The 12,707-nt window shown below is 43.4% G+C and overlaps 1 protein-coding gene across 6 annotated transcripts in view; it reads left to right on the top strand.

The window, feature by feature from the left end:
* LOC112564607 (nuclear hormone receptor HR96-like) overlaps positions 1 to 12,707 on the top strand; it is a 67,936-nt gene that overhangs the window by 38,967 nt on the left and 16,262 nt on the right. For 4 of the 6 annotated variants that reach the window (XM_025239539.1, XM_025239535.1, XM_025239537.1 and 1 more), the window contains 3 exons: positions 8,757 to 8,942; positions 9,749 to 9,866; positions 12,226 to 12,416. In XM_025239539.1, the coding sequence (XP_025095324.1) occupies positions 8,757 to 8,942; positions 9,749 to 9,866; positions 12,226 to 12,416 (495 nt within the window). Of the gene's footprint in view, positions 1 to 1,615; positions 2,930 to 5,336; positions 8,163 to 8,756; positions 8,943 to 9,748; positions 9,867 to 12,225; positions 12,417 to 12,707 lie in introns of those variants that run through there. The other 2 variants (XM_025239536.1, XM_025239538.1) reach the window with 2 other exon arrangements.

Raw genomic sequence — 12,707 nt, 5'->3', positions numbered from 1 at the left:
TGGCTACTAGTCTCACCAGCGAGCGATTTGTCTTTGGGGCGATTCGACTTTCGGCGTTGGTATGATGTTAGTCTTCGTGGGACGATATGGCCATGGCGCGGTCGATTCGTCTATCGCTGGGACGATATAGTCTTGGGTCAAAATGACCGGTGACCCAATAAACAAGCAATCTCGTTTAACATGTACTTGTTTTTTGGGAAGCTATTTCTGCAGAAACTCGTAATATAGGGCAAGCGGTTGGCCAGAAGCAGTCAACATTTTAAAATGTACTTAATTTTCTTTATCGCGTGACTAATGTAAACAAGTCGTAATAGACCACAAACTGCCGGTTGTAAGTCGCCTTCGAGAGGTAATCGTAATAGAGACGACGTTTATATAATATATAAATATATTTTATATATATAAATGCGTCCGTGAACATTTTTGGTCGCACCTAAGAGAGGGTTTATGGAAGGTTTTATTGAGTAGGTTTTCGTGTACTTTCTGCGTCAAAAGAACATCCCAACTTATCAAAATGAAAGACAGGTCTCGCACCAACCGTTAGAAACATCGTACGTGTGTCGACAGGTCACGGAGTACTTTGTACGCACTCAACCTACAAGACAGATTTGCTGGAGCATCCGTTGTCTGCCTTCATGGCGATGTCCGAGTTTGTAACCCCTCCCTTATCTACACTTGGGACACTTGAAGTTTGCAGGGAAGTACATCTCCTCTGACCTTCCCTTCAAACAAACTTGTAAGGGCAGCGCTGACCGGTTGAATCTGTTGCCTCCCTGTTGTTATCTTGCTGTCATGAATGAGTACAAGGTTGCGCATGGCGATGTTGCATGTGAGGAGAGGGTGACACCGTCCCGAGGCCTGTGCATAGGTCATGGTGGGCGCTAGGTGCGTGGTTATCGCCTACAAACATCATGTGGGTGTTGTAAGGTAAAGGTCGTCCCCTAGACATTGTTAGGTCGTTGTGGGAGAGGTGTTAGAGACTACATTTTGTTCAAAGCCATTTTTTGTGTGAGAGCCATCCAATATCTTCTCCCTCGCTGTTTGCTTCTCTGTTTTTTTTTTTTAACCCAGCCCTCTATGGAGTCAGCTGTGTCGAATGGGAGAGGTTCGTTGTGCACTTTACGGGTATGGAACTAGCGGCTTTGGGCGCCAGTCTTGTAACCACTCAGCGGTAGGAAGTTGTGAGAAAAATCGGGAGTAGGACGGTGACAATAAAACACAATTATGAACATTGTTAGAGCTAGCTGAGAGCAAAAATCTGGTCTCGCCTAGAAAACTGTGATAAATTTCTTTTATTCAGTGGGGGAAGGGGTAAGTCGAATGTTCCTGTTATATATACATATATCATTGCAGTGTTTCTCAGTGATGGGGAAGCCGCTGTTAGAAACAGGAATATAACTTTTTCCTCCCACTCGTGCGATGCGTCATTAGTTTTACGACTGTTGATTAGCCGTTACCGTCTTTTAAATCAAGCGCTGATGAGCATGAAGGATTAAGGTGTGGTGGTGGTGAGAATGGGAAAGTTAATACAAGCTGCTTGGGGATTAAACGCCCGCACATTTAAAAGGCAAACTTCTGTATTTTGCATGTCAGACTAGTATAGTACATGTTACAATTTGGAGCTGGGTGTGCGGTTTTGACAGTCGGCTGCAGGAGGTTGAAGAGCTTGGTAGTTCAGGATTTGAAATGTTACATATTAATATTAATTTAGTGCGCGGTGGTGTTGATGAGAGAGTGTGTGTACGTGTTTTGTATGTGTGAATGAGAGACAGGAATCACTGGAACTGCTGGCAAGACCACGGATTGTGGGACGAAGTGCCATACAAAAAGTGCCTTATGGAAGCTTTACAAATCAGAACAGACGTCTAAGGACGAGTTATCTTTAAAATAAAAAAAAAAAACGCAAACAAGACGAACAGCTGTTACATCATGGCAGAGATCCAAAGGACGACAGCGCGTCTCTTTATGTACTGAAGTCGACAGGGTATTATACGAGGGAATCCCTTGTGCATCGTGTGTCGAACTGCCGTGCGTCTCGTTGCGCGTGCACTGGACCCGTGCAGCAGGCTGGTCGGTCGCCTGGTCGGTCGGTAGTGCGCGCGCATGTGCGTGTGTGCGTGCATAGAGGGTGTCAGCTGATCACCAGACGACTGGCTGTTTTTCTCCTTGGTTTTTTTTTAATGTTTCTCTTTTGGTTTCTTTCTTTCTTTTTTTTTTTTTTAAATCGGTGGTCGATCCGGCTGATATCTCGGGTAAGCGAGGAAGGGCCGATGGGACACACGGTTCTAGTTTGTAGCTCAACAAAGCTTATCATTCGGCGAGAAATAGCGGAGAACGGGGCTGTGCAACCGAAGTTACTGTTTGCTGTTGTGGACGTCGTGGTGACGGTGACAGAGAATTGTTTCTGACTAGCTGGAGGTGAATGTGGCACCACGCAGACCGATCCACGTGTAGGCGAGGCCATGCTAATGAGAGGCCATCTTAGTGTGTAGCCGAGACCAGCTGATTGCTGTTGTTTCATAAAGAGACCGACGCTGTTCGCAGGCTCAGGTGCCAAGAAGTCAGGATCAGTTTCCGCCCCTTCACCCCCCGGGTCTCCCCGCCAACGTCTTTAACATGTTCTTCAACTTAGTTGGCAGGCTTGCCAACGCATCTTTAGGGCCTGTTCAGAAGAATAGGGGTCGTGTGCGTGTGTCTGTGTGTCCGTGTGTGCACGCGCTTAGGTAGACAACCCACGTCCGAGTGACGTCATCTCGACGGCTGGCGTATTGATGTCTCTCGTCTTGAATCGGGGATGGACTGTTTGGTGAAGACGCACTCTGACCCGGCCGCGACTGAGAGGGATGCTGCCTGGCAAGCCAAGACGTTTGAGAGGTTCCTCGCAGGTGCACCGCAGGCCTACGTCCCCCTGAGACACTCGGCACAACAGGTAGGCTCTCGGTGTTTGTTGTAGCGTTGGCTGTGAGGGCTGTCAGGGGCACCCTCAACCATCCCACCCTCACATTCTTCGTGTTTTACCCCGGGTTGTGTCTGTGTTGTGAACTTTAACCGTTAAACTCTCGGCATTTAAAACAACCGAGTGCGCCGTGTCTGTCAGCCTGCGGGACATAACTTTCCACTTTAATCTGTATCGTGTCCGCTCTTCTGATGATGAAGTCGTCGGGTCCGTCATCGGCCGCAATACGAGTCTGGCCACAAGCTGCTGATCGGTAGGTCTGTAAGTCTGGCATGTCCACCTGTTCGGACCGTGTAGTTACACTTTTGTGTGTCAAATGCTTGAGGTTGGGTGTAGTGACCTACAGTCGGCGTTTCCTCGCACTGGACTAGTTAGATTTATTTAGTCTTTCATCCTCTGTCTTATAAAAAAGTGACTTACATACAAACGTGACAAAGCGTGCAGAAAATGACATAACATACGGGAAATAACATAAACAGAAAAACGACATAACATGCAGAAATGTGACATAACACACAGGGCATTAACATAATATACAGCAGAAGGAACAAACTGGGAAAGTGTCGTACAGAAGTGATATATGAGAATGGAATATAACATCAGAAAATGTGAGGTAACATAAAGAACAGTGGTGTATAGAAAAGAGAAATGGTCAGGACAGCTTGTCAGGCGGTTGTGTCCCACAGGGTTTGATAGTCGCGGACTCCTCATGAAGACCAACCCAGAAGGGATATCTTCTTTGGTCACGAGCACCCATTGTCTTCTGTGGAGAGCCTGCGTTCTGACATTCCTCCCTCCTCCTAAAAAAGAGGTCCCTGACACTGAAGGAACCATATTCAATGTTTGTGTCGGCCTCGCTGGAAATGTTTGCAAAGAATATTAAAAAATTGTAATAGTAAAAAGTACATTAATTATTAAATTTTGTCTTTACAAAAATACCCAAACAAGCTTTCCGTGTCATCAGCAGAAGCTATTTATTTATGTGCATTATTCGTGATGAGATTTTTATGGCTATCCTATTTATTATGTACTCTTCTTTTTAACCTGTAGATCAGATAAGTCAGCTTTTTCAGAAACGCTTTCCATGTTTGTCGGGATTTGTTTCGCTTTTATCCTTAAAACCGTTTCTATGTTTGAAAACAAATTGTCGGCCAGACAAGTCACGATGAGCTGTTGTCACTAAACTCCCTCCCTCCCGGCCCTAGCCTACGGACAGACTGGCACAGACGTGTGTCTCCCTCGTACACACAAACGTGCATGCATGATAATACAAAGGTCTGGTACATACACAGTTAGACATTGTGCATCAGCTCTGAACTATGAAAAATATGTGGGAGTCAAATGTTCTTTCTTCATTAAAGGTTTGTGTACCGGCAAGTAGTGTGTCATTAGGCAGCAGCTATGATTTTTCTTATATCTCTGATTGGTGAGAAGTACCTATCGAACGCAAAGCTAATCATCAGGCACTTACAACAACAGCTGTCGTCACGTCTGTGTAATCAGCCATTACTGGCAGCTTCATCGGGGACAAGACTAAGATGATATCTAGAATTCCGCCCACCAGCCTCTGCCCAGGCAAGGTTATGTAGTCTCTCAAGTTGATCTCTGACAAAAATGATAGCGATTTTTTTTTTCTTTTTTGCTAACATCTTCATCGTCTCTTCCGATGATAGTTTAAAAGAACGAAACCTTTTTCAGTGTCATAGAAACTGTATTTTTGTGGCTGCATGTTCTGATGAACTCTGTGGATGAGATGAAGGACATCAAAGACGTAGTATGTCTAGGCATGGCACTGGAGCAGATGGCGACTACTATTAAGACCGAAGCAGGAAGTGCTGCAGGCTTGTATAAGTCAGCCATTTTCAAAGTGAACTGAGTATCTTTGGAAGGGGGAAGAGCACATTTGCAGACATTCTTGAAGAAATGAGAAGCTCGTTCCGAGGGTGATGAATTGGAAACTACAATCTTGACATTACCCTACGAGTAATAGCCTATATTACAAGTACAGTCTCAACATGCCACAAGAACATAGCCAGTACACAACTGCAATCTTGACATGACAAAGGTAAATACCGATCACACAGCTAAGCCGTCACGGAACCCCCGATGTAGGGGAGGGGGCGCTGCACTCCCTAAAAGCAACTTGGACTTGCTAGTCTTTCTATAAATTAACAGCCTTAGGGTAAGCGGATAGCCGAGTTATTAGAGCACTATTGTTCTAATCCAGAAGTCCGCTGGTTCGATACCCGCACTATGCAGGCGAACTTTCTCTCTCAGCTGTTGAGGTACCTGACTTCATAGAGGGTTGGGGAAGATAAAGTAGGGAGAGGGGGGGAGGGGAGAGATGGACATAGCCGTCACAAAAACGGGGAAGAAAGTAGGTCTCTAACTTGTCATTCCTCAAACGACCTTAAAAACAAGGGACGACGTTCACTTTTTTTATGCAGGGAAAACGAAACTTTGTCAGCATGATCGATCTGGGGATTCCCTCCTTTTTTTTTTTTGGAGGGTTAGGGGGTGGATGGGAGGTGGAGTGGTGGGTTCTCCCTGTGTGTGTTTTACGTCCATTAGTTCGTCCTTTTGGGGCTTCTTTTATCCCTGCTATAGCCCCTGGCAGCACGGCCACAACGGCTGCTGTTACAGGATCACGAGCCTTCCGCTGTCGTGATGTGGGTGTCGTGTGGCTCGTCGTGCAGGCGCAGATGAGGTGGTACGGAGTCAGGTTGTGCGGTGTAGCATCCAGATCGTGTGCCGGCGGTGATGGTGGAGTGGTTGTGTGATGTGGCGTTCAGAGGCCAGCACTCCATGTGATATTGGAGTCGCCATCGCGAATGTCAGCTTCTGCGCTGTTTGAGGGGTTGGCTTAGTTTGTTTACAGGTTTTGTAGTCTGCTTATTCCTCCTTGGCCATTGTGTTGCTAAATATAATAGCGAGTGTATAGGAGTAAGAAGTATGTTAACATACATAAGATTTTTAAAGTAAAATTTAGTGTAAAATTTAATTTTAAAATCATAGACTCTGAAGACTATTTGAGAATAAAAGCAATAATGTTAAAAACAAGAATATTAAGGAAGATATAAAGAAAGGATCTTTTCTTATTTGTGTGTTTGTCTGAGTATATATGTTCTCCTCATCCCTTATTCCTGTAAAATCTGTCTTTCCTTCCTTCCTGTAGCCTTGATCCGTTAGTCGCAGATGAAGACCTTGAAAGTGTTTAGTTGACGTGGAGACCCTAAAAGATTCCTCGGGGACAGCTCATCCACATGACACCTTATCTCTCCTCCGTTGCACGTGCAGGCCTGAGAGCAAATAGTTCTGTCAATTTACGGCCTATGTTTGGGCTGTCATGTCATGTCATGGGGCGACAGGCATGCAGACCGTATGAACGCAGTCCAGCCCGGAAGTAAGGGGCGACCAGCGCGATGCTCAGTAGCAAACGCGATTAACGCAGATGGGTGGGTGGATGTTCGTGGAGCGAAGCCCAACACTTTAGATTCATTAACCATCAATCACCTAGAGTGAGCTGCATTGAATTTAGTTTGCTTACCAAGACAGTTTTGTGTTTATTAAATTATTGCCACCGCCCACTCAATAAAGATTCTGAGGGGCAAGAATATCTGGACCAACGCTTGAGACATGGTTCTTCACAAAGTACAAAAGCGGTATAAGGACCGAGAGGGAGGGAGAGAAATGACAAAACCTTTATTTACAAGGGTAACAACAGAATAAGAAAAAATAGGGTATTTTTTTTACATTGGTCTAAAGAAAGTAAACACTACGACAAAACAAAGGTATTAATCAAAGAAGACATGGGGTTTGGGCACACTGACTTGCAAATCTTAAATATCATTAATATGATTATAAAGTTATTTTTATAAAATTATTTTATAAAGTTACATAATTTCTTGTGATTGCGATAACCGGATGAGTAATTTTTCAGTGAGTTTGGTTTCTTGTTAAGTGTTGCTTTGTCGTTTAATGGGTACACTCCCGCAACTCCTGTTTTTCGTAATGTGCGAATGCGAGGTCTTTCGCTGTCACCATCGAGCTTGTCCTCCTTCACCCAACCACCCCCACAACCCAAGCATCTTCCTACGCCACTAAGGTGGTCGGGGAGACTGAAACTTCATTTATAAAAAGAAAAGATAACCCAAGCTTCATCTTGAAAATAAAACAAATCAAGTTCCGGTTAATGTAATCATGTTTCCGTAGTTAGTGCTTAGGTTTGAAAATCCCTAACATTTTATTGGTGAGAAACCCTGTTTCGTGGTAGTGTGGCGCTGTGAGAACAGGATTTAGAGACATGGTGTAGATGTCATGATAAGTTTCCGCAGGACGGGTGAGTGCAACAAGATTTCGAAGATCAAATAGCACTAGTCCACCGGCAAGATCAAGAAGCCTTTCAATACTGGTGGATCAAATAAAACAAGAAATAGGCCAGAAAATTGAACCAACGCAGTGAAAAGCTGGGCGAGTACCTGCTGTGTGCTAAGCTGCATGGGAACACACGTCATTCGTCTTTTTACCTCTCCCAGACCTCTCGTTTCAGCTAGATGCCGATGATGATTACGATATATATATATTTACTTCGCCTTTGATGTAATTGAAGTACACAGAGAAAGGCACTGACTGTCATAGCTATCACATTGAAAGAAAAGTTCTCTCTGAGTCAAGATCCGAACCCACGACATCCGATTCTTACTGTTGTGATAGGCGCTTTAACCACCGAACCTGCCCATCTCGCCTTTCTCTCATTTTCTCTCACGTGTGTGTGTGTGAGTATATATCTGCATATGAACTTGAACATGCTTTTTTAAGATGTTGACCCTGAGGGAAGCAGCCGTATTCGCCAAGATTGTACCAGAGACCTTGCTAGACCGGATGCACTCTTGTGACAACTGCACCAGACTTGAGGCCGAATGCATATTACGAGAGAAGAATAAAGCACCTGGGCTTTTGTGGTGGTGTCCTGTCTGACGTAAATCACTTTGTGCTTAAGGCCGGCGTAGAGCAGTTGTTTGTGTGTCTATTGATTAATCGCAACTGTGCCGCAAGGTGTTGCACGTTGCGTCTCCGACACCACAGGCGGAACGGCGCAGTCAATGGCAAGACAGTGTTTGGGGATCTTGCTTTTCCTCCACCTTTCTCTTGAATGGTCTTTGCTGGTGGCGCGCCTTGCCTGTTGGACTTGTGGGCGTGTACAATGGTAAGATTAGTTTTCCGCTAGATGTGGTGTACAAGTCCACTTGGCGCACGCGCGAGGTTGTGAAGAGGGTAGGGGCGGTGGTGGGAGGGATCGTACACGCGTGGATGGTGAGGAGAAAATGAGTGAAACATGTGAGATGGGAGGATGGGAGGACGGGCTGGAAGAGAAGAGTGAAGAGGGTGTACATGCATGGAAGAGAAGAAAGGAATGGTCGTATGTTGAGGATGTCCACTTTCCAGATAAACAGTTTTGGAGCAAAGCTGTCGGGGGGAGAGAGAGAACAGAGGAGGGGAGATGAAAACCCGGGGAGTGCAAGCAAACCGCCAGAACGCTTGGCACGATCTGGTCCTTTAACCAGATTTAAGCAGGAAAGGCAGGAAAGGCAGGAAATAATTGGGAACACGAAAACAACACATGGATTTTTTTAATTAAACAAAAAGGGGCCATAACGCGAGGATTCCCTCCCCCCCCCCCGTTTACACGCGCTCTATTTAAAAAAATAAAAAAAAATGGCCTACAGCAATATTGATGTGATAGTGATAAACCGAAACGTGACTGGTTGTTATAGGCCTTTGATGTCGTGGTGGTTTGCAGCAGTTCGATTCGAATGATTCGTGCGATGCGAAGATCAAGAAGGAACAGAAGCGGCGCCCCAAGCCACGTGACGGCTCCCAGCTGTTCTGCAGGGTGTGCGGCGACAAGGCCCTGGGCTACAACTTCGACGCCGTCACCTGCGAGTCCTGCAAGGCCTTCTTCCGGCGAAATGCCAACAAAGCCAAGGTGGGAAGGACCTCCAACAACACGGCTAACAGTCACCACCCATACCAAACACCCTGTCTCTCTCTCACACTCTCTCTCACACTCTCTCACACGCTCTCTCACTCTCTCTAGTGAGCTTGATGCGTTCGTTCTTAATCCCTCCTTCAGCACAGGTCCACCGCTCTCTCAAAAAAATCTCTCTTCAATATATTTTTTATGCCAGCCTATGCATTCAGCTGCAAAAGGAATTATTATGAAAGAGTTAAATCAGGCATAGCTGTCCAAAAGTACCCCAGGTTTCTGGATTGTAGGCAGGATTGTAGATTTTAAGGTGGCTGAACAAAACCCAGCACTGTAGCCAGACCTGGAAAATAGTGAAGCAGTAGTCATAGTTCAACAAAGAGAAGTCTAGTGAGTCCAAAAAAAAAAAGAAGAGAGAGACCCACAAGACAAACCTTGAAGAGCTGTAATCTCCTTTAAAGAGTGTGACCTTGACCCATTGCTTTTAAAGAACCCTTGTCAAATAGTTTTATGCTGCAGCCTGTTGTTTTGAAAGGCTTTATGCTGTGCGATGATTAAAGTTGCTAGCTTTAGCGTTAAAGAATTTAGCTTGTCAGAGAGTTTTATCCAGGATTATTCAAGCTTTTACATCCTGCCCTCTTTATTTCATTCATGTGAAAATAAGTACATGTTAATGCCTGTGTTTGGTGTGACTGATGATTGTGATATAGAATATCAAAATATTAATACCTCAGTATGTCAGAAAGAGTGTGCTTGGTAAAGATTTTTCAATCATAACTTATATCAGAAAAACAATTTTTCAACAGAGTTTCACTTGCTGTTTTGATGGAAACTGTAAACTTGACCCTCACACTCGGAAATTTTGCTCAGGATGTCGTCTCAAAAAATGTTTCACAATTGGTATGAAGAAAGACTGGATTCTGAGTAAGTTTGAAGCATGCATAAACAATTCTTTGTAGTATTTTGATTTCTTTGAAACAAGATACCACTGGGAGAAATGGAACAATACACCTGATGGTGTGGGCACAAATGAACCCTGTGCATGCTGGTATGCATGCCTGTACACATGCATGTGTGCGCACACATAGCTTTGTTGTTTTATTATTGTACCTGTTTTTGTATATCTTTTACACAAACTTTTCGTTTACATTACTGCATGCTGTCATGCATGTTACCAGTCCTGAGCACTCACCTGCCCTCACAAAAACAGATTTCACCAGACCTTATTTACCTGAAATGATCTTGAACCCCACCCATGAGGCTAGTCGCCCTTGAAAGGTGTCACCACCACCTCTTTTGCATTTCTACCTGTTAGAGGGCCAGGCAGAGGCAGTGACAATGGATAGGTGTTGACAGGAGCACTCTGCCAGTGCAGAATGCAAGAACACTCCAGTCAATGCAATACCAGGAAGTCAGGGGGCTTGTACATTATAGTGTGTAGCATTTGATTATTAGAAACATTTTACAAGGACAAATTAGAAACAACTGCAAGCAGCACACAGAGTTTAGATGACGGGGTTCAAAAGAAACAACCTGTGTACATAAATGAGTAAAATATTCATAGACTTTGTTTATGTGTAATTACCAAACTAGTTTGATATAGTTGGGTAAATGTTTGTGCCTGTACACTGTAATGTTGCACAAGAGATATATATGCAATGTGCCTCAGTCCAGTCAGTTGACTTGCAGATCCAGATAATGATGAGCAGAAGTGTTTAAAAAGCTGGTCTTAAATAAATGATTAAAAGATAATTTTAATGATGTTTTAACGACCATGTGCAATTGTGGCCGCTGAACTTTGCTGAATATACTTTTCTCGTTACTATTTGCTTTAGATTTAAAAATATAATATTCCAAAGAACAACTATGCAAGCTATATATACTGTAGTACATATATATACAGTGGAACCTCGGTTAACGAACTTAATCCGTTCTGGAGAACTGTTCGTTATCCGAAATGTTCGTTATCCGAAACAATTTTTTCCATAAGAAATAAAGGAAATAGATTTAATTGGTTCCCAGCCCCTGTTGACTCGCTAATATTTGAAAGTTGCAGGCTATATAGGTATTTGTTTTAATGAGAACAGTTATAATGCAGTTTAAATGAAGTTAAATATAAAAACATTAACGAAAGCATTTAAACATCAGAAAACTTGCCGTTTTGACGGCGTGGATGGAAGCAGGTGTGGGGAGGAAGGGGTGGAATTACTGCTTGGATTCCCCCTCCATGAGCACACGTGACATTATAACATCGGGGGTGACTTCCCTTTTCAGTAGCTTTGAAGTTAAAGGAAAAAACTTGTCCAGTGTCTGTTGCTTCTGCCTTTTTTGTAAAACTCTCCGGTAATACATCACATTACAACAGACGCATGCCACCTTCATACTTTGAAATCATTTCCTTTCTCAATTCAATTGTTGGCCGCTTCCTTGTCATTACCTCACTACTATTAATTGCTCTTAATCTTCTTTGGAGCCAAGATTGAGGATTATCTTATTAAAATAAAGCACAAAAATCACTAAATAAGAAGGATGCGCATAGATAAGAAACGACTGATCATAACTGTGTCTCGAGCGCGAATGATGACATGCTGGTCGGTCACGTGTGGTTCACGTGGCTGTTCGTTATCCGAAATTTTGTTCGCTATCCGAGACAAAGTTTTAACGAAATTTTTGTTCGTTAACCGAAAAATTCGCTATCCGAGGCGTTCGCTAACCGAGGTTCCACTGTATCTTTTTCTCTATGCTTCAGTTATTATTCTGTTTCATATCTACTGTCTGAATTTCAATTTCATATTGACAACAGGCATTTATTCATTTTCATAAGTTTTATATAAAGTAAAATCCAGTGTTAACTCTTGTATTTTAATTTATAAAAATCTTTACACATTTTATTAGTATTATACACTTTCTTTCCATTAATACAGACATGCGATGCACGCATACACCTATATTTTTACATACATAGGTGTGGGCATGCACTTGTGTTACACATACATGTCCACTTACCCATGAATGCGTTTGCACGCACAATAAAATAAAGTAAGGAACGCAGTTGACACCTTGGACAACTTTGTGCTGTTTCATTTTGGTGTTAGCTATTTTGCTTTTATCTACATGCTTTGTGCTTTTTGTTTTGGTGTGATATTTTTTTAAATGTTGGGCAGCAGGTTTTGTTACATCTTGTCTTATACATTTCAAATGTGTCTACAGTCTGAAACATGAATAAAAATTGTTTTGTTATTTTCCCTCCTCTGATATGATACCTCCTGTATGTGATTTACAGATGATGAACAGCTTGCCAAACGGCGGCAGAGATTGCGGGCAAGGACAGCCACCTGCAGCAGCAGTTCCTGTGAACAGGAGTCTCCTAGCAGTACTGGCGAAATCAGCTCCCAGGGTTCACACATATCAGAAGAGACATACAGTCCTCCTCCTGCCCCTGCCTTATCTGGCTCACCTGAACTCCCAGTCAAGGTAGCATAGTCATTAACTATCATGCTGCACTTAATGATGGTCATTGGTCATTTCTAGTACTGTCACTGGGCATCATGATCAGATAGCTAATAGTAGGTTCATTAGGCATAATGCTGCATTTGATGATGGCTAGCACTGTGACTGGGCATCACGCTAAAATCTCCTAATACAGTACTAGCATAACTGATCTTCTACCTATATCAAAACTCTTCAATTTTGCCTGTAGGTAGTTTTATCAATATACCAAATGCAGTATGATGTTGGTGTATTACTTCAGTAGTAGTAAATGTT

This window comes from Pomacea canaliculata, linkage group LG5 (assembly GCF_003073045.1).
Source record: "Pomacea canaliculata isolate SZHN2017 linkage group LG5, ASM307304v1, whole genome shotgun sequence".
NCBI lineage: Eukaryota > Metazoa > Mollusca > Gastropoda > Architaenioglossa > Ampullariidae > Pomacea > Pomacea canaliculata.
The sequence above is the reverse complement of the archived record's forward strand: the minus strand, read 5'-3'. Positions and strand labels throughout refer to the sequence as shown.